Source organism: Echinococcus granulosus, assembly GCF_000524195.1.
Source record: "Echinococcus granulosus chromosome Unknown EG_S00014, whole genome shotgun sequence".
Lineage (NCBI taxonomy): Eukaryota > Metazoa > Platyhelminthes > Cestoda > Cyclophyllidea > Taeniidae > Echinococcus > Echinococcus granulosus.
The window spans coordinates 926,550-952,168 of NW_020170394.1; the positions used below are offsets into that span (position 1 = coordinate 926,550).

At 40.3% G+C, this 25,619-nt stretch overlaps 1 protein-coding gene across 1 annotated transcript; it reads left to right on the forward strand. All coding sequences in view use genetic code 11, as the record gives it.

Annotated features, from left to right (window-relative positions):
- Window positions 1-3: 3 nt before the first annotated feature.
- EGR_02974 (Partitioning defective protein) lies at window positions 4-25,186 on the forward strand (the record flags this gene model as incomplete). Its single annotated transcript, XM_024492223.1, has 18 exons — window positions 4-123; window positions 729-836; window positions 2,474-2,921; window positions 5,611-5,894; window positions 6,577-6,969; window positions 7,228-7,294; window positions 7,594-7,891; window positions 8,836-9,366; window positions 10,114-10,239; window positions 13,866-14,287; window positions 15,599-15,741; window positions 16,064-16,258; window positions 17,510-17,692; window positions 18,674-19,051; window positions 21,809-22,102; window positions 22,362-22,502; window positions 24,668-24,780; window positions 25,051-25,186. 18 exons carry the CDS (start codon window positions 4-6, stop codon window positions 25,184-25,186), a joined length of 4,380 nt encoding a protein of 1,459 aa, XP_024353418.1.
- Window positions 25,187-25,619: the final 433 nt, after the last annotated feature.

Genomic DNA, 25,619 nt, shown 5'->3' on the forward strand with positions numbered 1-25,619 from the left:
AGCATGAAGGTCACAGTTGCGTTTGGCGAAATGAAGATTGTTGTTCCCTGTGGATCCGGTGATTTTTCGGTTAAAGAATTGGCTGCAAAGGCTGTTTATAGGATGAAGCATTCTATGAAGTCTGTAGGTTTTTGGAAACTCTTAGTGCGTTTGTGACTTCGATCTTTGTGTATGAAGAATTCGCTTTAAGCGAAACTAGGTCTTTTCTACACTGGGATTAGCAGGCTATCATGTTTGGACCTAAGTTTGTAATTCGCTTTCTTAATATCATGATAGATTTCGTAAAGTTTGAGGGATTCTTATACTCTGAAAAATTATAGAGCTCTTTGCTGAATCCGTATTTGGTGAGCAATATTCAGCTCCTAGCCTTTTTGAGACATTCACCTCCATTATTGTTCTTTTTCGTTTTGCAGTTAGGGATGTAATCAAAATTTTTGCTACTTACTTAATTTTACCTAATGAACACCTATCCCTTATACTGAAGGCACACTAACCAACATGTTTGAATTTCGGCATACTTTTTTATTTGTTGGAAACACGGAAATCCACCATATTGATGATCGCTCATTTATTTTAAATTAGTACGTCTGTCACTTTCACATATTGAGTGATTGTAAAACGATACCCAACTTTGACGAATGTATTTGTTGTTGCATTTACTTTGCTTGAATTTAAAGGCTATGCTAAATAGTACTCCATAATAAACTGTTTCGATTGTTGCATTTTAGTCATCAGATTTGGATAGGATATTAGTTCAAAGCTTGTCGGTATCTCGTGATGGTGGTATTTTGGACTGGGATGACCTGGTTTCCGATGTTTTGGACGACCGTGAACAGGTACTACTTTGCATCTTAAGTGGGAAAGTGACCGTTTTCATAATTATCTAGATGCTTTTCATGTCTATTTATGCAACTGAAGGGGCTACTGGATAGTTATAAAGCCCTTTCATAAAGACCCTTTTGCTACAATGAAGCGAAGTTTTATGCTATGAACAAAAGATGTCTACTCCTTAATGTCTGCAATAATAAGTTAAGCGCATGTTGCATACTGACTAATTTGGTTCCTTAACCAAGATTGCTTAGTTACACGTGCTAGAGAGCATGCGTATGCGCGTGTCCAGGTGATTTCGCAGTATGCAATCAATGTTGGCAAGCCATTGGTCTTCTCATTCCTCAATCTGCTCACACGTGTGCACCAGCGAGTTTATTTACGTTTCAAAGATTTTCCAGTCTTATCCCCACCGGTTTACCGGAGAAACAGAACTAGAGGAGGCATTTCAGATTTACTAATCTTTGCTTTTGGCGACACCTAGACAAAGTTCTAAGTCCTTGTAATCAAATCACGTGATCAGCCTTCTCCTTTTCTCATAAACGGAACTGGCAATTTGTAGAAACAAATTGCATTCCTCGGTGGAATAAACTTGCTTTTCGTGTAGAACAGACTATTGTTCATAAATAGTGGAATGTATGCTTTTGAAAAATACCTATTTTATTAACACCGACGGTACAGCATGAGAACACTAATCCTGCAAGCTATTGTATCACGCTTAAAGCGTTATTGTTAATAGAAATTTTTTATTTACTAAAACCACTCGAAAATCATTTTAAGTCTACCAGAAGTTTTTAACTTTTCCATTGTAGTTGCTGAGCCACCTCTAGGCCTAAATTAAATAGTTACTGAAAAGCTTCACATCAAACTTAAGTTAAATTGTTTTCATTAGGCAGATTTTATTTAATGCCATTCAAATGGGATTTTGATAATCAGGTGTAAAAATTTCAGGTATGTAAAAGTATTGGGAGGTGAAATCCAGGTGAATTAAAATTACTGGGAGATATCTGTACGCAATGTTATATGACGAAGGGAAGCTGGATTCGTTTTGACAGTCCTTAAAGTGAAAACTTTTGACGCTTTGTTTCAGTAAACCATCAATCACTTCAGCATAAGCAAAAAAATATTCACGAAAATATGTAGCTACTACGGATTGTTTAGGGAAGGTTCGGACATTAACTTTATTTCTGTAAGCTGGCCTTATGAGGTGGCACTCACTACTGCGTGTTATTGACTGGGCATATCACTTTTAAAGGCCAAAGATGCAAGGAAGTAAATACACATACACAGAGACCAGATTGAGGAATTTCTCTGATTAGATTTGGTTACTTTAAAACGCCAGTTTTCAGATCTACAGCTTTACTTGCATGTTGGAAAGCTTAATGTGTATCATTGAGCTTAACAGTAAGGGGTACTATTTGAAATATAATTCGGAAGTTATCATAAAAATGACGAAGCTGCATGCAACTGAAGGTTTTTTAGACAAAGTGATTGGTGGATTTCACTTCAGAAACGAACTTTAATCAGCCAGTGCTAGATAATACCCAACCTAGTAATCTGGAATTGCACATCGGACGCAGTAACCGAAATATATACATTTGCAAATCATAAGATGGTATTGCTTCAGTATTTTACAATTCTATAGCTTGTGGCACAGTACTCCATTGAGTCGAGCCTCCACGGACCTGCTTTTTCATCGCCTTCGTTCACACCCGCTCCTACCTTGGCACCTCTTGTATTTGAAATCTCCCGGATCCATCATCCCCCTGGGGATCAGGATCCCGGCAGCAGCAACAGCAAGGTGCTGCTCAGCCACGCACGTATTGGATACAGTAACGTCGCAGATAGTTCGAGCAGCAGTCTCAGTCTCAGCTCAGGGAGCTTGGGTGGTGGAGGCGCTGGGAGTGGCGGTGGTGTGGGAAGTAATACCCTTCATCATCAGCATCACCACCACCAATTATCTCGGAACCCACATGAACAATACATTGCTTCATGCCGACACCCGCGAGCATCTGAGTACCCCAATCACCAAAATTATCACCATTCAATTGCTTATCAGCACCCCGTAAATGAAATTGAGATCTCTTCTGCAGGTGAGAATAAGTCTGTAAATTGCTCCACCTCCTAGACTAAATGTAGATATTAGTTGCTACGATATTCATCAATTTAATGCACAGAATTTGACAGTGATACTTCACCTAAATCAAAATGTAGCTGCGGCTCATGAATTGCTTTAATTAATACAATTGTCGGATTTAACGGTTTTCCAACCAGTTAGAACAATTTACTGCAATTTCGATGGAGATGGTGATTTGATAATTGTTATATCATCTTATCATATCCATATAAAGCAGACTTAATTTTAGTCTTCACAGCAGGATTTGTGGAAGGTAAGTGAAGAGGAGATTTCGTGCCATTCTTTGTCACCGAGCGTTAAAAAGCCCCGTGAGAAAAATTCGTGTGCCAGAAGCAAGTCTTTTCTTACAGTCGTACCTGACATGGGGAATTCTAAGCAGCTGCGGGTAAATTCTACATGCGCTTTCAGTCGGAAAATCTGGTAGGGATGGCCTCAAAACGGGGCTCTACCTCCAGCTCTCCTCTGGGAGGATGGTATCCAAAAGCCGCCTGCAATTGTGTTGATTCATTACACTGAAAATCCAATTAACTTTTATGTCTTTTTCTTCTTACCAAGAATACTTTGAGGCAACAAGGATATCACCAGTATACTTCTTGAGGTTCCTAATTTGAAATATTTTTTTCGACTGTTACTGTTTTAGACTTACCTAAAGTAAAATTCCTATGAATTTGGCCCATTAGCTAACATCGGGTTGGGTAAAAACAGCCTGTGACAGCTGTGTTTAGAGCAGTGTATTGTATCACTCACCTAATTTTATATTCATTAAATTAATTCTAAAGAATTATGGTTTAGCTTCTGCGTCCAATGTGTCATTTGAGTCAAGAGGTGGCCCACAGGCCACACCGAACCTCGCATCAGAGGTCATCTTGTCTTCCCATGATTCTTGCACAGCAGATTACTCCTCTCTTCTGTTCAGATGAATGATGAGGCGGATGCTGAAAGTACGCATGTAAATTGACTCCACCACTTACCATCTGGCTTCCTGCTGGCTGGGCGCTTGTTGCCCAAGCGTTAGGGCAATTCGTTAGGCTGTTTAAACTTCGGGTTTTGTGCAGCCATTATTCAATACTTTGGCGATGTGATTGTACCAAACCTCATAAATCTGTTGTGAATTACCCAGCCCACTTTTATACGATGAGCTGCGTAGATTTTTTCTTCAAAGACATCCTCTCAAGTAGTGCTAATGCATTAATGAATCTGTGATAGCTTAAAGCCCAGAATATGTCAATAACACTAGATTCTACTATTATGGTGATATTCATGATGAATTTTGATGTCTTCGCTCCATAAAAATAAGTGAATGGATCTACGAACGGACACCGAATCATCTTGTCCATGCCTGCAACACTAGTACGTCAGCCTTGGCCCACTAAAATGACTCAGTAGATAATAGGGAAGCCATACCGTCACAACTCCAAACAGAAAGCACAAATTCGAAGTGGTCCCACTTTCCATTTGTTTGATATTTTTGGGGCTTTAACCTTTATGTCACATTGGGTTGTATTACAGCTATATTACGTCATGTAATCTTTGCTGGGGAACTTTGTAAAGAACGCCAATAAATTGCATAATGGGTGCGAAATTGCCCGTTTTTCATGACCTTTGATTAAATAACAATTTCTGCGTTGGACAGATTTTGTAATTGAAAGCACGTTAAGATCCTAGAATTCCAATGTCGTTCCTACAATCCTGATAAATGATTGTTATCTTCGTACGGGTTTCCGTTTTCTCTCAGTGGTTGCGGTCTAATATCTAAAAAAAATAACTGAATAAAGGAAATCCGATGTTTCAAATATCGCTGCGCTTGTATTTCACCAAAAATATGCGGCATTGGATGATTTGATTGTTAATAAATATAAAAGTAGTGGTCTTAAGAGCTATGGACATCATCACCACCCTCATTGGCTTCCTCGATGGGCTGGTTAACTGTCTTTTTTCGTCTTGTAGATTATTATGCTTTCTTTAAAAGTTTAAATTTTATTGAGCACTTCCAAACCTAAGCTATTACCTTTCAGTCAGCATGTCTTTCATAACCTTGATGGTTAAGTTAAATGAAAGGAATCATACTGACTTACTGTTCAATTGTGTCTTCAATTATCCTTCGTTTATCGGTCTTGTAAGTTCAAGTTAGTATCCACCGTCTAATCAAACCTTGTATGATTTTCACCTTTTGCAGGGGTTTCATATCTAACTGAAATAAAGTAACGGTGAGGTTTGTTGTTGTTACCGTGGGTTATTTGAATACAAATTTTGTTTTGTAATGTCGTCATTTCAGTTTACCTTTCCCTTGAAGTAGAAAAACCTTTCGAAGTTTTGCTTTCAAGATGGTCTGGATTTGGCAGTCTTGCACAGAATGCAAGCTTGCTTCTCTTCAAAAGTGGTCATATTTTTTAACAGGCCATCGTAGAATTTTTTTTTCGCCATTCTGTATCGATATATTTTTCAGGAATCTTTAAAACCATGTTTAGCATGTTTGAGGTGATAATGCACCGAATCGAGAGCTGAGGATTCGCTTTTGCTAATATCTCTCCAGCCATCTGTACGTAATTCATCATCGTGAAATAAATAACACTCTACCAGAAAGTTAGGAAAAGACGATTTCTCGTGTTCACGATGTGATGTATTTTTTCGTCCATGTATTGAAGGCATTTTTGAAGACCAAAATAAGGCGGACTCGGGCTACAAGTCGGACCACATACGACTGTTTTGTGATCTTCCTTCACGAGCATTTGGACGACGGACGCTTGTGACTCCACCCTTGCCCCCGCCCATCGTCTTTGACTACGATAAAAATGCTGTTTCAACCACTTTACTACAACATTCAGTGAATAAGGTCACTCCACAATCTCCCACCACCTTCGAGACACCCTCCTCCAACCCTCATTCGGAGCTGTCTTTCCCTGCATCAGATAATTCTGTCATGGATAAGGTAACGTTCTAATTAAGGCATCAGCGTACACTTCGTTATTAGAATGCACATCTTTTTGACTGTAGTTTTTTTTTGTATAAGAAAGGCTTCAAGTTGTTTCAAAAGTATTACCAAAAACAAGTGTTGATATATTTCGCTGATTGGAATGGTACCGTGTCACTGCGTTATCGAAATTGATAGCCTTGGTTTATCTATTAAGCTTGCGTAATTAAATTATCTAGTTTCTAAAGTATACGCATATACGTTCTCTTATATATTACCTACATTGCTTTCAAAGAAACATGAAAACTGACTTTGAAGCTTTGTTGTTCAGTTTCATCCATTAGTGGAGATTTTAAGCAAATGAACTGCCTTTAAGACCCAATTAGCAGACGTTCTAGAAATACAAAAAGTTTTATCAGATTATTGTCCAATTTAAGGTGCAGAAGTTTAATTGTTTAAACATTTTGAACATCACAACTGGTATATTTCATTTGCTTTGGTATTCTGCCCAAGCGAAGTTAATGGAAGCGGATACTGTTTATTTTAAGTACGATGTTCACTTTTTCACTTCTAGCAAAATATTAATTACTGAGATTGTTATATTTTACCCCATTTCCAAATTGTTAACCAAACATACGATTTCGTTTTTAATGGAGCACAATTTTTGGGAATACAGATCAACACTTTCACATTGATTCAGCTTTCTGAGGTTCTTTCAAGTCGACGAGCACACTTGAGAAGCAATTGGGATTATGCGAAAAGTAATTACACAGAAGACGATGAAGAACCAGATGCCGATGACGACGAAGACGACGTAGACGAAGACGACTTTATGGAGGTCTCGGACGCCATCAGCGGGAAGGGGACGGCGTTTTTAACAAGCTCGATCGCAATGCCCACGACGCCGATCGCTGAGACGTCTATGACTACCAGCAGCTCTGGCAAGCGCTCAACAACCACCACCGGCACCGACGGTGAGGGCGGGAACTTCAGTGATGAAGGTCTTTCCACCGTGAGGCGGGTCGTTCAACCCAAGGAAACCGAGTTCCCCCCCTGTCCTGGCACCTCAAATTCGTCTTTCCCTGTTGCTCAGGTAGGCGTTGGAAAATTTCCAAGAATATACGGGTGCTACTTCTAAATAGTTTTTTTTTAGAAAAAAAAACTCGCCTTTCATATTTAGCACCTTCTTGGCGAGTAACCTAGACAGGAATTTCGTATTCAAATGTCTTAAGAAAAGAAAACTGTTTTGATTTACCAGTCCACAATATTGTTTACATTTTTCAGATTTCGCGATAAGCCGCTCTGATATTTTCTCGGTAGTAGAGTTGGAATTCATCCCGTTTTATCCTAGACTTCAAAGGCTCTGGAACCACTCATCTCATTTGCTGATGTCACCCAAAAGAATTCTCAATTTCCAGGTATTCTGCCTTCTAAAAAGTAACTCTGCCTTGTTCCAGGGTAGTCACCTTCAGATGTTATACCTGTTTAAAAACGTGTATATCCAGTCATTTTTATCTTGTAAGAATGGGAAACGCGCGCGTAGGTACCGGTTAATTTAATGGTCCTATTGCACTTACTCAAAGGAAAATGGTTGATTTAGAAAAACCCAGACATTACCTTGGACTCCTTCAATCATATTGCTAGCTTGAGCAAAATAGTGTTTCATACGATTTGTATACTCACGCGCACCGATTTCTAATGTTTCGTAACCCGACAGACTGGGCGTCTTTTCAACATCGTCAATCTGCTTTTGCCGATCGTCAGCGTGTTTGCACTCCCCCAATAAGCAGTGTTCGGAGAACCATTCCGGAGGAGAGAGAAGACGGTAAACTGGAGGCAAACCAGGGCAATCTTGCGTGCAGTCAACCACTAGTTAAGGCGAAGGCCAAGTCTTTCGTTCCTGGCGTCTTTGGCCCATCGCAGAAGACAATCCAAGCGCTAGGAGACGAGGAGACAGAGGAAGAAGCTGAAGCTGAGGAGGACTATCCCATGCTTAGACTGGACTATCGCCTTAAGTATGCTGCTTCGTTTATTTTTCTTTGGCAAGTATTTGCTACTGCTATTCATTGGATAAAAGGCACTTTGTAGCTTTTGCAAACTTTGCATAAATTCAGTAGCATCCTGACCCTAATGATTAAATTAATCCTTTTTAAGCAGAAAAAAATTGAATGCATGTAGGCTAAAATTATGTCGCAGCGAATTTAAGCAAATCCCGATTTCACCGATTGATAATATCAAAAGATGCCGCTTGTAGATGACAATTCCTCACGCGATATTGGTATTCGGTTTGGCATTCCTTTTTGGTATCTGTAATCTCAGTGATGGTTTGAGTGACCAACAGTAAAGCTTGTAGTGGTGATAGCAATATTTCAAAGAATGATGTTACTGTTGTTTGTTCCAGACTTTCCTCTGTATAGTCTCAGGGAATTCGTCCGCAAATTTTCTATGAAAAGCTCTCTATTTACTACAGGAAGGTTGCAACTATGTACTATTTATAGTCACTTATTCTAGTCAAATTTCGTTATCACAATTTCCTTGTGTGTGCGGCTTCCCATTTCGACATTTCGCCATTTGCCCTGAGCTTGTGAAAATTTTTCAGGTTTTTCGTCAGTCTTAAATAATGTGACCTTAATTTTACTGTAAGGAAGCTGAACTTCGGTTTTGATTTTATTGCCAGCGTTCAACTGAGGTAATAATGGCACTGTTCAATCCGCTTTTCTAATCAATGAGGGAGCATTGCCTTATTTAAATACTTAATCTTTCTCTAAGCACCTGAAGGACATCTTTTAAATTACAAAACATGCTAAAGGAAGACTAAAATGGACTTATCCAAAGATGACTTTTGAAATGTTTTGTATGAAACCAATAAAAATAGAAAAAGGGCATTGTCCTGGGGGAAGTGCAAGTTGCAATACCGTAGTCTATTCGGTTTTATTTTGTCTTTGCTCTTAAATTAAAGAGGAGATGGTCAACATGTGGACATGATGGTAAAAAGCCCCCCAAAGTCGAACCCAGTATCACCACTACCAGCAGCAGATGAGCCCCATCAGTCCACTCGACCATCGCATCGAGGTTTGACCACCCCGGCTGTCCTACAGTGGTTGGAATCGACCCAGGCCGCAACCCAAGCCGAGGGAGGGGGCATTTCACCCTTCACAACGCCCTCCAGCATCATCTCGGGCTCAAGTTCAGTTGCGCACACCTCGACTGTGGGCTGCGAGGACGAGACCATATCAGCTAGTCAGCACGACCTTGTCAGTCGCGTCATTCGACGAAATGTCCGAGAGGCCTCAAAGGACCTTCGTCGGGGCTTTTTTCTTGCTGGCTACCAGTCTGAACCTTTGACTATCCGATTTACAAACACAATGCCAGGAGAGAACTTGGGCATTCAAATTAAACCTATCTTTGCTGAACCGTCAGAGATTATGTCCTTTGCGGGAGAGATGCCTCTACATCCGAACGCGAATGGCAAATGGCAAGTTGGAGCTGAGTCTCTGAGAAATCGCTTTTGTGCCGCCTTTTAAAAAATAGCACATTTCATCACTAAGCTTCTTCTTTGGGACTTCTGATTATTCTATTGCGAGTTGGAGGTGAATACAACATCGTGCTCAAACGTTCTTATCCGACTATTAAAATGAATGAATTCGAAAAATCGATAAAATGGGTTTTTTAAATAATTCATTCTCTCCTCAATGCGTTTCCTCATGTTTTCTTAAATTTATTGGAAACATACTTTTAAGTCCTTTTTATGACAGAATCTGTAGGGCTCATTGTAAAATTGAATTTGATTCAACACTCAAGGTCCCGTTGTTTTTATGCAATTTAATTTTGTTTGATTGCAATATTATAATTTATGAAAGGATTGACAATAAATCGAGTGAAATCCAGCAAAAACGCTTCTGTTTCCCCTACACTGGTTCCTATAATTTTTCGTAGCATGTCGCAGGGTCACGAACTTAAAGGTCTTCCTGGCAATGGCTAGTTACACCAACAACTTTCGTTACCAATAATCTCAAATGGCGTATTGAGCCTGATTGTGTTACGTCATCTTTTTTCAGGAGTAAATGTTCCCTTTTTGTAATTATCATTAAGAAAAATGATAAATACAAAAACAAAATCGTCCTAATTTTTTAATGCTTATCACCTAAAGATGTAGGAAAAATATGAACAATGCTTTGCCATGGTAAAGTTAACACTCTGGAGTCTGTTTCGATAAGGAATCTACACTTTCTTTCAGCGAAGCGGGACTTGAAGTACATGCCATTATGCCGAATGGTCGAGTAGCACGTGAGGGGCTCTTATCGGTTGGTGACCGAATTTTGAGCATAAACGACACCTCCCTCATTGGAGTTCCTTTTGATAAGTAAGTGTTGAATTCCCTTTTTTAGTAGTTAAGATGAAATCCTACTTTTACTTTTGCATAGAATGCCAATTTTGCATGCAATTCTCAGCTGATACCAAGTAAAGGTGTGTTAGTTTTGGGTTTTATTTTACGGAAGTCGAAGATTATGCTACATGAGGCAAATTTGCGTGAACGCGAAGCTGACCCGTCCACTACTGCAAACTAAAATCTAGAGCACGGTTAACATTAATTTACATTTAATCGTCTGTTAAGTTGGGGTTTACAACACGGTAGAATGTTTCATTTCATTTTTTTTCATTTTTCAAAGAGTTATTTGCATCAACGTCTAACTACTCATGGGAATTGGAGTCACTTTGTTCTACACTTCCTACTTGACGTTACTGCTACTTTTCCGCCCAGTATTTGTTAGTTCCTTTGTTGTCACATGACAGGGGAGTAGGGCAACACAACTGGGACAGTGTAAAATTGGTCGATCTGACTATGCATATTCTCGATTTCGCTTTTAATAAAAAATACAAGGAATTCAAGGCTGTGTAGTTATAGCAAATAAATAGTCAAAACTACATATTCTTGTTTCACGCATATCAGTGTAAAATTAGAAAGGCTACCATGATAATATTTGGAGTAATATAACGGTTCTTCGATGTACTAACAAGAGTAATATAATTTTCGTAGTAGCATTTGGGTTAATTAAGTCGAAAAGCTACCAAGTATGAATGAAGTTCAAATGATTACCATTTCTATATTTGGAAATTGCTGTATTCGAATGTACCTTTCTTCTGTTTAAATTAACGATACTGGTACAAGTTTCTGTCTCACTGATAGAAATCGAAATGACTTGTTTGTGAATTAATTGGTTTGGTTGTTCCCTAGATGATAATCTGTACCTGTCGTGGAATCAGATCTGCCAAGAAGCATCTTTTTTCGTCCTTTATGGTGTCTTAATGCTCGAAACACTATTTGTCCTACCTTTAAAATCGCTTTCAAAAGCATTTTAAGGCCAAATAGAGTGTCCCTGGACTTGCGTTACAAGAGGAGCTTTGTGATTCTACGACATGGTAAGGGCTGCCTATCGTGCACGTCTCACAACACCCAAGAATAGACGTAGCGCGCGTGTGTACACTCGTACGGCCTTGTCACATAACCAATCAGGGCGGGAAGGCAACATCGCGTTTCCTGTAGTCGTTATTACCAAAGTCTGCCCCAACACCTATCACGGGCTTGTTGTGTATGTAATCGCACGTCCCTGCAGATGGGAAGATTTAGCGAGCTAAATTTCAGTTTTGTGAATAATACATACACAGAAAGGTGGCAATGGGGGATATGGAAGAAATCAGTTTCCTTCACCTATATCCTCTGTGCGTTAAAGGAGTTTCGTTTGGGATACCACCTAAGATGCTCCTGTCGGTGATCATGATCGTGCTGATTTGTTGAGCTTTTGATTAATTAAGTAGTAGATGGGAATGTACGTTTAATATTCCAAAGGTAAGACCCAACATGCCTCTTAAGATGCACGAAGATAAGTCTGCGGTCAATACTTATTTTTTTTGTATAAGGGATTAATTAATTTGAATGATCGGGATAGTAACACCTTCGAAACTGTTTATGACGTGCTGTATTACCCACTTCCATTTGTCTCCTCTGCACCAATACCTACCCCTTGCCAAGGAATAGCATAATTCCAAATCGTATTTAAACTAAAACGTTCCTCGCTCTACCTGGTCAAATAATCTGTCAGGAAAATAATTCATCAACCCACTACTTTGGATACCCACATTCGTGACTCGAGTTTCTGGATAAAATTTTTGGCATTTGTAACAGCTGAGGTGCTCAGCCATTGCTGGGAATAGGGTTCTGAGTTCTTCATGGACAAACCCTTGAATAAATTAGGCGCCTATAATTTCCATAGCATTCTCGCGGTGTTTAGGTAACAAACATATATTAGATGGAATAACCGTTCTCAGGTCCACATTGTCGTCATTGTTCGTTAAGAAGGAAAATGATGGCAAACAACCGAGTATGATGAGTAAAAGCCTGTTCTGTGTACGTACGTATGTTAGAAAAAAATACTTTGGATATGTAGGTGTCACGTACTACAAAGTTTTTAAACAGTTTGGGGTCAGTTGCGCCCTATGAGGTTGCCCCTCTGTACTTTAGCCCTAGAACCCATGCTTCTAGCACAGTGTAAATTCACTTTTTTTTGTAACTCGAACACACGTTACTTGAACTTGCTAATAGTGGCTTCATCTCACACATTTATGTGGGGTGCGGCGGAACTTTCTTTCTGGTATTCCAGAGTTAATTGCTCTAAAGCAAGTTAAACACTTATGCTATTCGCATAATTCATTTACCCTGTCCAAAATATTGAAAGCACATTTCAACTTTTCCAGGCTCAAATGCCTAGGTGACGTGAAAAAGTACTGTGAAAGAATGGAAAGTAATGTTTCCTCTCAGAAACCTAGGCCTAGATAGATAAGTTATTTATTTAAATGGACTGTAGAGCGGTACAACTTTCCAACAAAGATGTTGGCTTGCTATCTTGGTTGTATTTTGAAGAGGAAAAGTTCCGTATCCTGCAGTTTACTTTCATAGGTTTGGGGGCTTTGTTCCCAAAACTTAGTCATTTTCCCATTAGTTTATATTTTATCTACCTTTGCGACATCAAGTGATTTGCTATAGTAACTTTAGCCGCTTTAGCTATTTGTTTCGTGAATTAAATGTCAATGTGAAAAACTCACCACCGACTTGCTTTGGTAGTGAAAAACTACTCTTTTCACTCATGTTTGACCGAAGGGCTTTCTTAAAAATAATCAGCTCAGATATATGTTTTCTGCCTATCTGCACTTTCTGGGTGGTTGAACATTTGAGAGAGCAAAATCTGTTTGGTAGGTTTCAAACCTTAACTTACAGCCAATGAGCTACTATTTGGTGAGTACAACTCAAAAGCAGATTTTCATATTAACACGTTATTGTCTACTAGAATATGAAATTTGCAGTGTATGCAATACCCTCCATATAGTGGTTTTATTTATTTTCATTGTGCTGTTTTCCACTTTGGAATATGCTCGGAAAACCAACCTTCGTAAAATCGAGTCATATTCAACACAACTAATTGTAGTACATTTCCGCTTTATGGAAGTCCGCTCAAATATCTGCGCAAATGCGGGTCCGGCGTATGGCTACCGTTCTTTTCATATTTTTGAATAAGCCCAGGAAAATCGCTACGCTACGCTTGGAACATCACGCCAGTTTTGCCCTTAATAAATTCGGAAGTGGACTCGCGTAATGTGGATGTTTGCTCCCACAAGAATAAACAAGTTATACCTTGAAGTCATATGAATATGTGAGACTTGCTCCATCAGGCTCACTATTTTACTCTCCTTTACGTTCCGTGGAGCAAGTGGAATGATAAGGTACTTGCACTTCCTAGTTTTCAATGTGTCTAGAAAGTAGTCTCGTTTAGTGTCTAGGTTGCAAGTCACGGAAATGGTGCAATTCTACGTACAGCTCGTAAACAAGCAGCTCCTTTTGGTGCAAGCATCACTAGCATGTGCTTGCTGTGGGGAGCTTGGGAGGCATTGTATGCTCAATAAATTATTGTTAAAAAACCCCTTATGAATCTTTAGGGGTAGAGACATCTTCCAAGAAGCGCTGAAGAATCACGAGCTGGCGCTCCAGGTACTTCCCTACACAGGCAAAATCACTCGCAGTGTCTCTACGGCCAACTACCCGAGTCGCTGTCCAACTCCACCTGTCCTTCCCACACGTGAGGTTGGTGCAGTCGTAACAGACGGTGAGAAGCCCACATGTGGCCTCGTGATGGTGGTCGATCACTCGGGGAAGGCAAAGGAGGTTGCCACCTCAAAACCGGGTCCACCACCCCCGCCTAGACGCTCACCGCACACTGCACTGTCACAACAACAGCAACAGACGGATGAAATACATGCAAAAGTCACACCTGTTCTCCCTCTGGGACAAAAGCAGGAAGTTGCGCAACCACGAGTTTTAACTTCCGGTCCAGAGACAAAAACCGTCCGTCTGAGAAAGGGTAAGCGAACGTCTTGCAACAAATTCCTCGAAAATATCAGTGCCAACGGAGAATTTTGGTCGAGATAGGTAATAGTTGAACTTCATCAAGGACCTACAAATGTTGCATGTACCAAGGCGATTTCTGATTGTCTACATTCTTGCTAGTTTACGCCTATAGCGCCTACCAACTGTGATTTGCTCGATGGTAATTTTTAAGCGTCCGGCCATGCGATTCGAAAAATGGCAATGCAGCTGTAATTCTTTATAATTCAAATAAAAGTCCATCCTGTTTAATAGCTTCACACTATCCATTTCTTCATGAAGTGGATTGTTGAAGTTTTCTGGACCTTTGGCGGAACATCCTGTCACAATTCAACTTCGTTAATAGTGTACTACCAACTGTAGGCACCAATGGCCCCAGATTTCCTAAATTACTGCTGCATATCCCAGCAGCCCAATGATCTTCCCGTGGCGGTATCGGGTCGGTGGAGTGGCTGGGGTGCAAAGTGGTGATTCACGCGTGTGTGCTGTCGTAGCTCGACCACTGTTTGTGCAATTCCAGCCTTCAGATTTCCATTGTTTATTGAGAAAGTTCACGACCGATGGGGCGACTAAATGGCGCATCAATTGAGCAACTGATATGCCACAACATAGGTTCTGTCTCCACATGTCATTTTTGCACCATTTTGACTGCTCATTTTCATCTATGGGAAGAGATTTATCTCTCAAACACGAGCACTTTCTCTAACCGCTGTTTTTGGTAATGTTCAGACGCGAAAACATTGCTAGCATGTTTTGTTTACACACCTACGGTGCGTCATTATGCGTGCAATTGGACCTCATACCTCTTCAGGACACTTCCCCTCCAGTGAGTCAGCCAGATTGCACGCTGATAAGACCAGGTATTTCAAGTTTTACTGTCACACAGGCTGGATGGAGCTTAAACTAGGCGTCAAAATAAGCGGTGCAATCGCCTATCATTCACATCCAGTGTCTGGGCTGTCGTTGAGATATAGCGATACTGCCTATTACACATTCGGTAGTAATTTGTATGATACTTTTAGGTACTATATTTTCAAAGAAAAGAAAATTCACCCATGATGGATTCAAGATATTATGAGCGCTTACGCAGTTCAGCGTTCTAACGACGCCCATTATCAGATTCTCGATTTTATCGGAGTATCAAATCTTTGAAATCCACCGCTAATGACGCCATCAAGTACCACCTTAAATGTTCGCGCTTTAATGCTAGTTCTCCTACTCTCAAGCGCTTTGGCACTAGCAAGAGCTCCCATTTAGCCTAACCGTCGTTATTGAATCCCTTGTTTAGGAGCTTCTGGTTTGGGGTTCAGTTTGACCAGTCGAGATCAACATCAAAGGAAGCCGAACTGCCTGGTTTTCATCAAAAACATCCTGCCTGGTGGGGCCGCTCTTTTGGACGGCAACTTGAAGCCTGGTGATCGCCTCCTTATGGTGTGTATACGACATTATTTTCCATTGTACACATTATAAATTTTGTGCAATTTTATCACAAAAGTTTAAGAAACTAGTGTCAAACCCAGTGATTTATTACATTACGCGACAATGAGCAAAATCTAAACTCAGGCACTGTATTGGCTTGTATGAAGCCAATGGGAAAAGATCTTACAGACTATCCGGTGGTTTTCTGATTTCTTGCCTCCGTGATTCACGCCCGAGCGGAGTGTCTTCCTGTAACTACGTTAACGCCACGCAACGCCAAGCCACGCGCGCGTGTAGGCTGATCACTGGATTGGACGAAGCGTTTTCCTGGCAGGTGCACTTCGGTCGCTGCCGCCACACAACTGACTGCGAGGCCTGGTTGGTTGGACAGGTGAAATTCGTACATAATTTACTGACCGAAGTGCCACACATTTTCGTTAAGAATGGACGTTTTTCTCAAAGTGGGATTGTCTGTGAGCAGATATGGAGCGTTCGTCAAGACGCTGATGATGCAGATGACAACACACTTGTAAATCTCGTGATGCAAAGCATCACTTCTGATTCGGCAAAAGGTGAATATCACAGGTTCGTAAATAGAAAACTCAGAAGCTATCAAAATCGTGTAGCAATGTAAGGCAGATTTTCTACTCTTTCCTCCAAAACTCATACCGGGGCACAATTTTAAGGCATGCATACACTCATACGTGATGTAATCGTTAGTGCTGTGAAAATGTTCGCATACGTCTATTCGCGATTCCTAATGAATTGTCACGCTTGTTCATTCCTTGTGACCGGGGAAACATAAACGAACCAGCATGTTATGAGCAAATTGTCCCTCATTGTTTATTTCTCCTCATGAAGCATGAGTGTTCCTACTGTGGTCCACAGATTGCATACTATTTTCCTTTGGAAATAGACCAAACGAAATGTGGCTCGTCACTCTGCCAATTAGCTAATTTAACGTTCAGGTGATTGCTCAGCCCTCTTTCTGAAAAGTTGCCAAATTTCAAACGCAACTGACCTTAATGGACAGTTGCGTCCTTCCGAACCATGAACATAATAAGCCACGGAATGTAAGGCGATGATTTACACAAGTTGGTAGACCAACAGAATCATCGATTCGACTAAATATTCACATTGGACAGCAAGTGAAGCAAGTAGTAGTTAGATGAAGGTGTTTTGCGTACTCTGGACAAAATCAGTGACTCTTGGTGTAGCGTATGGAAATGCAAAAGGATAATACGAAAGCAAACCAATTCTTGAAATCCTAGCACATTTGTCTATAATTAACTAAGGAATTTTTTGTTCATGAATTATTTGTGGAAAATAGACGATCAGAGAGCTTTATTAAGGTTCAGTGCGTACTCCAACACCTTGTTTTGCACTTCTTATTTGATTTCTGTGTTTGAATTTAAGCATGCATAGATCATTCGACACGTGCATTCGTCCTCACTTTTGATGTGAAAATATTTTACGAAGTCCAAAATAGACTTAATTTTAATGGGCACATTGCCAAGTGGTATTTAACATCTTGCTTTTTTGTCTTGACGATTAACAAAGCCCTGGTACATAGGTAGATTTTGTAGATAGTTGCTCCTAGAAAGCACTATAACAGCTGGCAGTGCCGCAAGAAGTAACAGATTAGTGTCAATGCTTTATTTATAATTTACGGGTGGACTTGGTTACGTAAACATGTTGTACCCTACGTGGGCTAAGATACTATGATGCATTAATTAATTGGGGTGGTAGAGGAGTGGCTATCGCCTATTTTATTTTCCAGGTTGACGATAAGGATGTTTCTGAGTTGGGCCAAACGACAACTGTGGCACTCCTAAGGGAGAAACCGATTGGGAGCCTGGTCACCCTTGTGGTCTCGTCTGGTCCTCACCATCAGGAGCTGAACTGTTCCTCCACCAAAAACAGTGACGAGACACATAGCGATAGAATTAGTTCGTCACAAATCGTAAGCAATGGATTTCATTAACTATGCATTTTTGCTATTTTCCAGAATGATTTGGTTTCGGCGGCATATTTTTTCACTAATCGAAAGTTCACTTTACATGCTTACTGTTTTAACTGCTTGACTGATGTATGACTATCTGGCCTCGTTTAAATATAGGTAAGGAATGTTTTTTTTTAGCTAAAATTTTGGTTATCAATGTATAAGGCTGTACTTTTTGCAGGGAATTTCATCTTTAGATGGTAATTGTGGTATTATTTACAGGATATGGCTTCGATAGAATTCCGAACTGAAGAATCTGCGGGAAATCCAGGTTTAAAAGGAGAATCAAAGATGCTTGATTCGGAGACTCGCTGATTGATCTGATCTGTTTTTAGCCAGTTGCTTTTCGATAGACAAGAAAGGTTTGGCATTTCTAGGCTCTTGGTTCTAGTCGCACACCATGCGGTTGCCCCTTTCGTGAATGCAAAAGTGCCCTAAAGTAACAGCTGCGACCTAGGGATACCGAAGGCCACTTCAGGCATCAGTCCCTCCGATTGGGTTTTTCACGTTCTTGTGCGTAGAGAAGTAAATCGCAATTTGTGCACCCATAACTCAAAATACAAAATAATATGTACAAACACTTCTGATTTTTAATAACTCAGATGATTCGGAAATAAACGAATTTCATTTTTTGTGGGAAAGTGATTTTGTAATTATTTGCCAAACACTTCTGGACCTCTCTGATGCGCTAACCGCGCTACATTATGGAATGACCGGCATAAAGATCAGGACTTTGGACGTCATTCACACAATGTGCGCTCCCAATTGCCCATCCGCAAAAATTGGCACGCGCCACAGCAGCTTCGGATTTGCATTCTAGGCTAGTTTACACTCCCCTTCACTTTGCGATTGGTTAAAGTTATCAAATATTGACTGGTTACCGAGTTTGTAGAGCACAAATAAAATTGTCATAAATGAAGGAACTGGATCTCTTAATTGCAGGAAGGTAGCAAGGAAGATTTCCTGAAGTATTTTGCAGTGGATCCCACCTTAGTCAAGTTGCATACCTTTGAAATCCCAATCTCCTGCGACTCTAAAAATGAGGCCACAGAGCATGCTGGTCCGAAGCCGTCCAACCGCTCCTTCTCCACCCCCGCTTCCTTGCTGGCCTCAGCCTTCACGCTGGGGGTGAGTGTGCGAGTGCGTCCTCTCAATCCTGACGACTGCTCGCCCACTGTTCTCGAGACTGCCGTGAAGGCCGTCGCCACCACTACCACTGTAACCTCCGCTGACGACGCATCCAACACCAAAGTCTGCGAGGACTGCAGTAAAAACGGTGTCTTTGTGCGCACCGTCATTCCTGGGGGCGCCGCACATAAGGTGTTGATCACCAGTGTTAATATCTTTTCACTTTCACAGGGTACTGTTCTAAGACAGCTTTAGAAATAGCGAATTTTCTTGTGAAAATCAAGCGCCCCTGAGATGGCTCTATCTTTTGCTTTCCTTTAAAGCAACGAATTTGCACCAAAAGATGACCTTGCTTTAAGGTGAAGGCCTTTTTAAATGTTTTATGCGTTCATGTGCACAATCGCTCGGTCTAAACACTAGCCTTTCTAACCATCCATCCGATCGAACAATCGTCAGTCCTTCTTATTTTCGTTTTTCACTCTTCTGACTTTGATCCCCACTTAATCATCCCTTTGAGTGGACTACTTACTTACCTTTGTTTTCCTCTTATGAATTTTTTTCACCATAAAAAAGGGATTACTAGTAGTAATGACCACCAAATGGCATATCTTTAAAAGTGAATACTAGGGCATGCAAGGCTAGTGCATAAACGACAGCTTGGAAAATCACTGTAGGCGATAGCAAAATTTCAAGTTCAGTGCTCCTTTCTTAATGGCGCGTTATCTGTTAAATAAACCAAATAGCAACCTTGTCATGTATCGAGGTATTGGAATACCCACTTAGAATTATAATTTGTGGCGCACTGGAGTCAAAGTTCATCTCCTACTGAGTCTTTTTCTACGAAACTGGCACCTCAGTTACAGTACTGCAAAAATAGTTCACTTGATGAACTGAATGGCTGGATGTTTGGGCGTTGTTATTAAATAGCATCTAAATAACATTCAAACGTCAATATTTGAGTAGCATTCAATTACTTTATTCAAGTATTTACATTAATATTTAGATTAGTGCTTAAATATTGTTCAAATGTTAATGCTAAGCACTGACTAAATAACATGAATACCGGATAAATCGGGTCAGTTTCACTACTTCCCGTAAAGCGTTTTTTGCAGAAGACCTCAAACGACGCTTGAAAGGAAAGCTAAACTCTAGTTTGCAAAAGAGGGGTGAACAATCCTAATTACCTCATTGGCAAGTGAGTGGGTAAGCTGGGTCATTTTTGGTAGCCTTTTACCCAGTCTAGAGCAAATACGCGGTGGATTGAGAACTGCAAAAACAGACAAAGTAGATATGACAAGCACTCACAAATCATCTCCGCTTCAGGTTTGCGTTGACTTCCTCTGCAGACTTGCTTCCCAAATGAATGAACAGCCTACATTTGGCCACCCAGACTGACGACATAACACACTTGTGCAAGGCCTGGTTGCTGCTAACCCTTTTTCTTGGGAAAGCCATTTGTAGCTGGGAAACCAGATCATTAACTTGTGCGGGCCTCCACAACCGAAGGCAGAACCTGCCAAAGGATGGTATCCTTTAGAGGCTGACCACTGGACTGATGTATGGCTGAAGGAATTTTAGTTTGATCAGCAGCGGTGAAGGTTTGGGATACAGTTTGATTTTATTGTACAATGCAACTCAAATGCATCAATAATTGCAAACATTTTGATTCCTACAAGGTTGCTAAGTAAAAACAAAACTCGGAATTTGGATTTTTTAAATCGCAAAACACGATTTTGTCAGGTCTGATGGTAAAAATCTACGAACCCCTGAGCTGCTTCACAGTTCTTCTATCCTTTCGTTAAAATGATAGTCATCTGCAGCAAAAGTGAGGAGCATTCGTGTCAATACGTGCAGAGAACGATAAAGTGAGGTGATGGTTTTTTTAACAGCTTTAACGGATTGATTTTTGGTGGCAGTTTACTGGATTTTCGGCCTACCTAAATTGTCCCAGTGTCTGCCTTGTAAAAGGGCGCATTATTTGTATGAAGCAATAGTGATTGTGCTTAACTTTCACTAGTCACTACTTAATCAAACCCGTTTTCTTCTGTACTTCTAGCGGTTTTATGCGCAGCAGCTGGCTATACTACTGATAAAGTACTAAACGAGTCTCGGTGCCAAATACACTAGTAACTGCTCTGCTATGTCTTAGTTACGGAAAAGCCTGATGCTCATCAATAACTTTGGTGTCGTCGGTAAATGTCTCATATAGAGGTGCTGTGGAATGGTCATTCCATCTGTCACTCTTTTAGCTAAATATCATTAATGTTAGTAGCATGATTCACGGGAAATTTATTATCACTTGCGTCGACTTATGTTCTACTTAAGGTTCTTTCCCTCATCACTTTCATTGAACTTTCTGGAGGAAATGCAAGAATCGTAAAAATTACCACATCAACTTATGTAATTTAACAATAGATTCTTGAATTTTATTAAAATTGGTGAATTGTTAGGCTTTGTAGGAAAGTCATGGTAATGTGCATTTTTATATTGCTTATTATCCCTCCCTCTTTTAAGATGGGACAAAGATATGTTGGTACATATTACGCTAAGAAACACCACTTTTTTACAGTTTTACCAACTTAAGAAAATATGAGTTTCTGGACTATTTTTATTAGATCAACTCAGACTGTTGATCTTTTCAGATATAACAGTAATTGCATTTATTCCTTTCATATAGAGATAAAAACGCATTGACATTATCGCCTGCATTTTCCATTAAATTAATGATAACTTTGGAAGTACCGTTTACCCCAAACCTGTCTCTAACAGACCTCGTTTCAATGCAGTGAACACTGAGATTATTTTCGCCTCGAAAGAATGATAGGAACGTGATCATGTAGTGCAACAATTGGTTTAATCTATGCACCTGTAGGCTCAAGCGCGTATTCGGTTCATAGCAAATCGAATCCATACACATAATCGAATGCTATAAAAGCAATTATCTTTTAGGACGGTAGACTGCAAGTGGAGGATCGGCTGTTAGCAATTGATGATCGTCCCCTGTCTTGTCTATCATCCTCTGATGCACTCCGCTTGCTCAAAACCTCGATTTCCCGCATCACTACTGATAGAGAGCCCTTCGTTCGACTTCTAGTGGCTCGCAGAATCCGTGACGTCGCTGTAGAGCCACAACTGTTGCAGCTGCCTCAACTATCTGCCACAGAAGTCTTATCCAGGCGTCATGGTAGCCCACCAAAACTGAGGCGAGGCGAGGGTGCGAACTCAGGATCATTGGACAGTCTGGTGTGTGGTGCGATACTAAGTGCAACACCAATTTTAATTCTGGATGAGGTTTTGCCATCCAGGTCGATGTGCTCGCGACAAGTTGCTCACAAAAATCCAAATAAAATTAGTAGTGTTAGTCACGCTAAGACTAATGTGAGAGGTCATTTAAGCCTTTTAATAGCACATTTAAGTAGTGCATGCATTAGATTTTAAGCTAATTGTTGTATAAGGTACTGTAGTGGTAATTTGTAACTGAAGCACTCTTCATCCTCGGCAGCTCGTTGATGCAGCGAACCGTGTAAATTCGTTTGTGGTGTCGGCGAACGTTCATCAGACGGCCCAAGGTGAAGCTCCTCAGCCCTCTACCTCCACGAATGGGACTCGACAACAATCCAGTGCTTTCAAAAATAATCAAGAGGTACGTCCATCCTGACTATGAATCTTAGGTATGGGAAACAGTCTTTGAAAAGATACTAAGGAAGGATTTTTCGCAGTATGCATGACTGGCTGTGGAAAGCTTGTCACGCGATATATTGGTTCAGTTTGCATGTAACACATTTGTTCTGTCTCTGCAATAATGAGTCGCTTACATACACATAAATATGCTTTTTATTGTTTATTTCAATAAATAACACATTAACTCTCATTATAAAAAATGATTTTTTCGTGAGTTTCTTTCTGCGGGAATTCATCACTTGGTTGGTTGGATTAATTTGTCCCTTCCGACACCACAATATGGTTCGATATTACAATCCTGTTAGAGCAAAGTCATTAATCAAAGCTGCCTCTCCTAGATATACCGGAGTCAGTCATCTTTTTGCCTTTCATTGAAATAAATGACTTCATTGGCGTAAAAGAATTGTAGCTGCTTAAATACAACAATAGGGTACAAACAAAATATTGCATAGGAATTTGCCTTATTTGTGATTCTAAAAAAGGTAAAATGGCCCTTCCACAGTAAATTTGATTGACGACAAATACTAGCTAACTTCTCTGCCACAGATAACTGTGATCCTTAAAGAAGCCCAAACGTTTTCATTTTTCTTCATTAAATTCAACCGAAGTAAAACATTTAAAGTATGTGGCTTCAAAACCCTCATGTTCCCCAATGTTTTCTTCACAATGGCAATATACACATGTTGTTACTGCTGGGGATTGTGCCTGTGTGTGGCTAAGTTGTTATATATTGCATTAAAATGATTATGCCGACTATGAACTGAACAGGCGTAACCTCTTATCCTTTCATTTTTCGACCATGTCCATCATGCTCCTCTTCACCGTCGCCAATCGTTGTGTTCCCCCAAACCCACCAAACCCCAACTTCAACCTCTTACTTTTGGGCCAATGTTTTCGGTATGTTCGTGAACGTCGCCAACGCCGCTTCTCTGTGCACCGCCTGCTGATTCAACCTGTGCCCTGTTGAATGGTGGCCACGCCTATGCACACTTATATCTTACCTTTCTCCCCCTCCCCCATCATACACACAAACACACACCGCCCATCGGTTCTTACTTCATTCACTGCAGCTTGCTAATATGTGATGCGTGCTCCTTCCTTCCGGCGCTAGTGTTGCATGCATAGATAAGTGTGCGCGTCCATGCGTCTCCCTTTGCGCTCGTGGTCCTGTAGCCACCTCCTCTCAGTTACCTAGAATACATGCGATTTAGTTTATCTAATCACCACGAATCACTGTAAAAGGTTTGTTCTTCCTTCCATCTGACTCTATTCCTTCTAACTTTCTGTTTCCTACTACCTTTTAACAACCTAACTTTAGTGCAGTGTTACAACTTGTATGCAAGCATGATTTTTATGGTGGCATGAAATACCATCTCGGCTGGCCCAATTTCATCGCGCTTATGAATAAAGGAAAGTTGATAGAATGTTCGAATGGGTAAATCGGTTTGATGGAGAAGGTATAAGACCACCGCTTTGTATGTTCGTTTTTGATTGCAATAATGTCGTAAAAAGTTTTCATAACCGGTTAAACTTCCATTCGATATCTACATATGTGGGGGAATTGGCTAGTCATCCCCGTGCCTAGCCTAAGTTCCTTTCGGTTATTTTGCTTCAAACTATGTTGATAATGCAATAAAAACTAATGCTCGTGACCGTTTGTAAATCGTTCATGGTAGGTATCTGGACTTTGATACATAATTGCGTCATCACTGTCAGTGGATAAATGCATATTAGTTTGGTGCAGATAATGACACCTCAAAAATACCTATGCCAACTACCTGAGATTTGTATCACATCGTCATTTTAAGTGAGACATTGCAGTTGTTGGTCGTATTTCTACCTATTTGGTTGAACTTATTTGGTTTGGCGCCCATACATTTTAGGTGAATTTCCACTAATCGTGTGGCTCTGGAGCTTCTACGTGAATGAGGGAAAAAACTACACTTTCATAGCATGTTTAATAAGAATTTCCCAGCATTATTTGCAATTTCCTGTTGAGGTGAAATTTATCATTAAAACACTGTTCCATCATCAGCGGCCTTAAAATTTCCTGTGTAATATGCGGAGATCATTTCAAGGGTTTTGATAAATGAGCTGGCAGTATACTGTACTATTTTACATTTTTAGACGTTATTTGGTAAAAAGCAGTTCAACCAATCCAACTCCCTTCGAAAATACTCCTCTCTCGAGGCATTGAGAAGCCCTAAATTGCTACCCGAAGCTCCAGCTCAAATTGACTCGTATGTTTCTTATTATAGACTTGAAAGTTTCCCAAAATGGCATTTGATGCGACATTTTAATATTGCTTATTGGGTGTGAAAATCTACATAAACGAGTATCCATGGTACATGTAAAAATATGCCTTTTTATAAGGTTCTTTTACAAGTTCAAGTATTAAATTATGCGGTTTTAATGAAGAAGTGCAATTTTTCGTTCCAATGTGGTGCTCTCCACTAGCTATCGAATGTCAAATAATAACAGCAAAAGCAGCAATTCAGATTGTGTTTTAGTCACGAATCATCTGCGAAGGCCGAAACATCCACACTTGGCGTAAAGCAAGAGCATCCAGATTCAGCAAAAACGGACTCTTCAGCTACCTCTGACACAGCTACCTTCGCTACCGCCACTTCAGGTACCTTTGAGTAACCTTATACCTCACCATCTTGCGGTTTAAACTGTTATTAGGAAAAACAATAGGTTTGATCACGTTCGAATTTTCGTAGACCTCATGCGTGGCTATCACTGAGATTTGTTTCGTGGTGTCATAAGGCGAACACAGTTTTCACACTTTCCTCTAGCATGATGGCCAGGGAGAAGACTCATCAGGAATGGTTGAACTCTTCGTGTCTTCAATAATGTTGCAACACTAACAGGTAATAACAGCTGCATTGGAAGTGAATAAGACGATTCTTACATCAGCATCATACGCGCCTCATTTGTATAAAAGATGTGCAACACTAAAACACAAGTTGAACAAAATTTTGAGGGTAATTTGATTTTAGGCGACACTTTCGAACTGTGTTTGGGTTGAGTATCCAGGTTTTCCCTTTTCTCTCAGTATTGGCTTTCATCTCTGAAT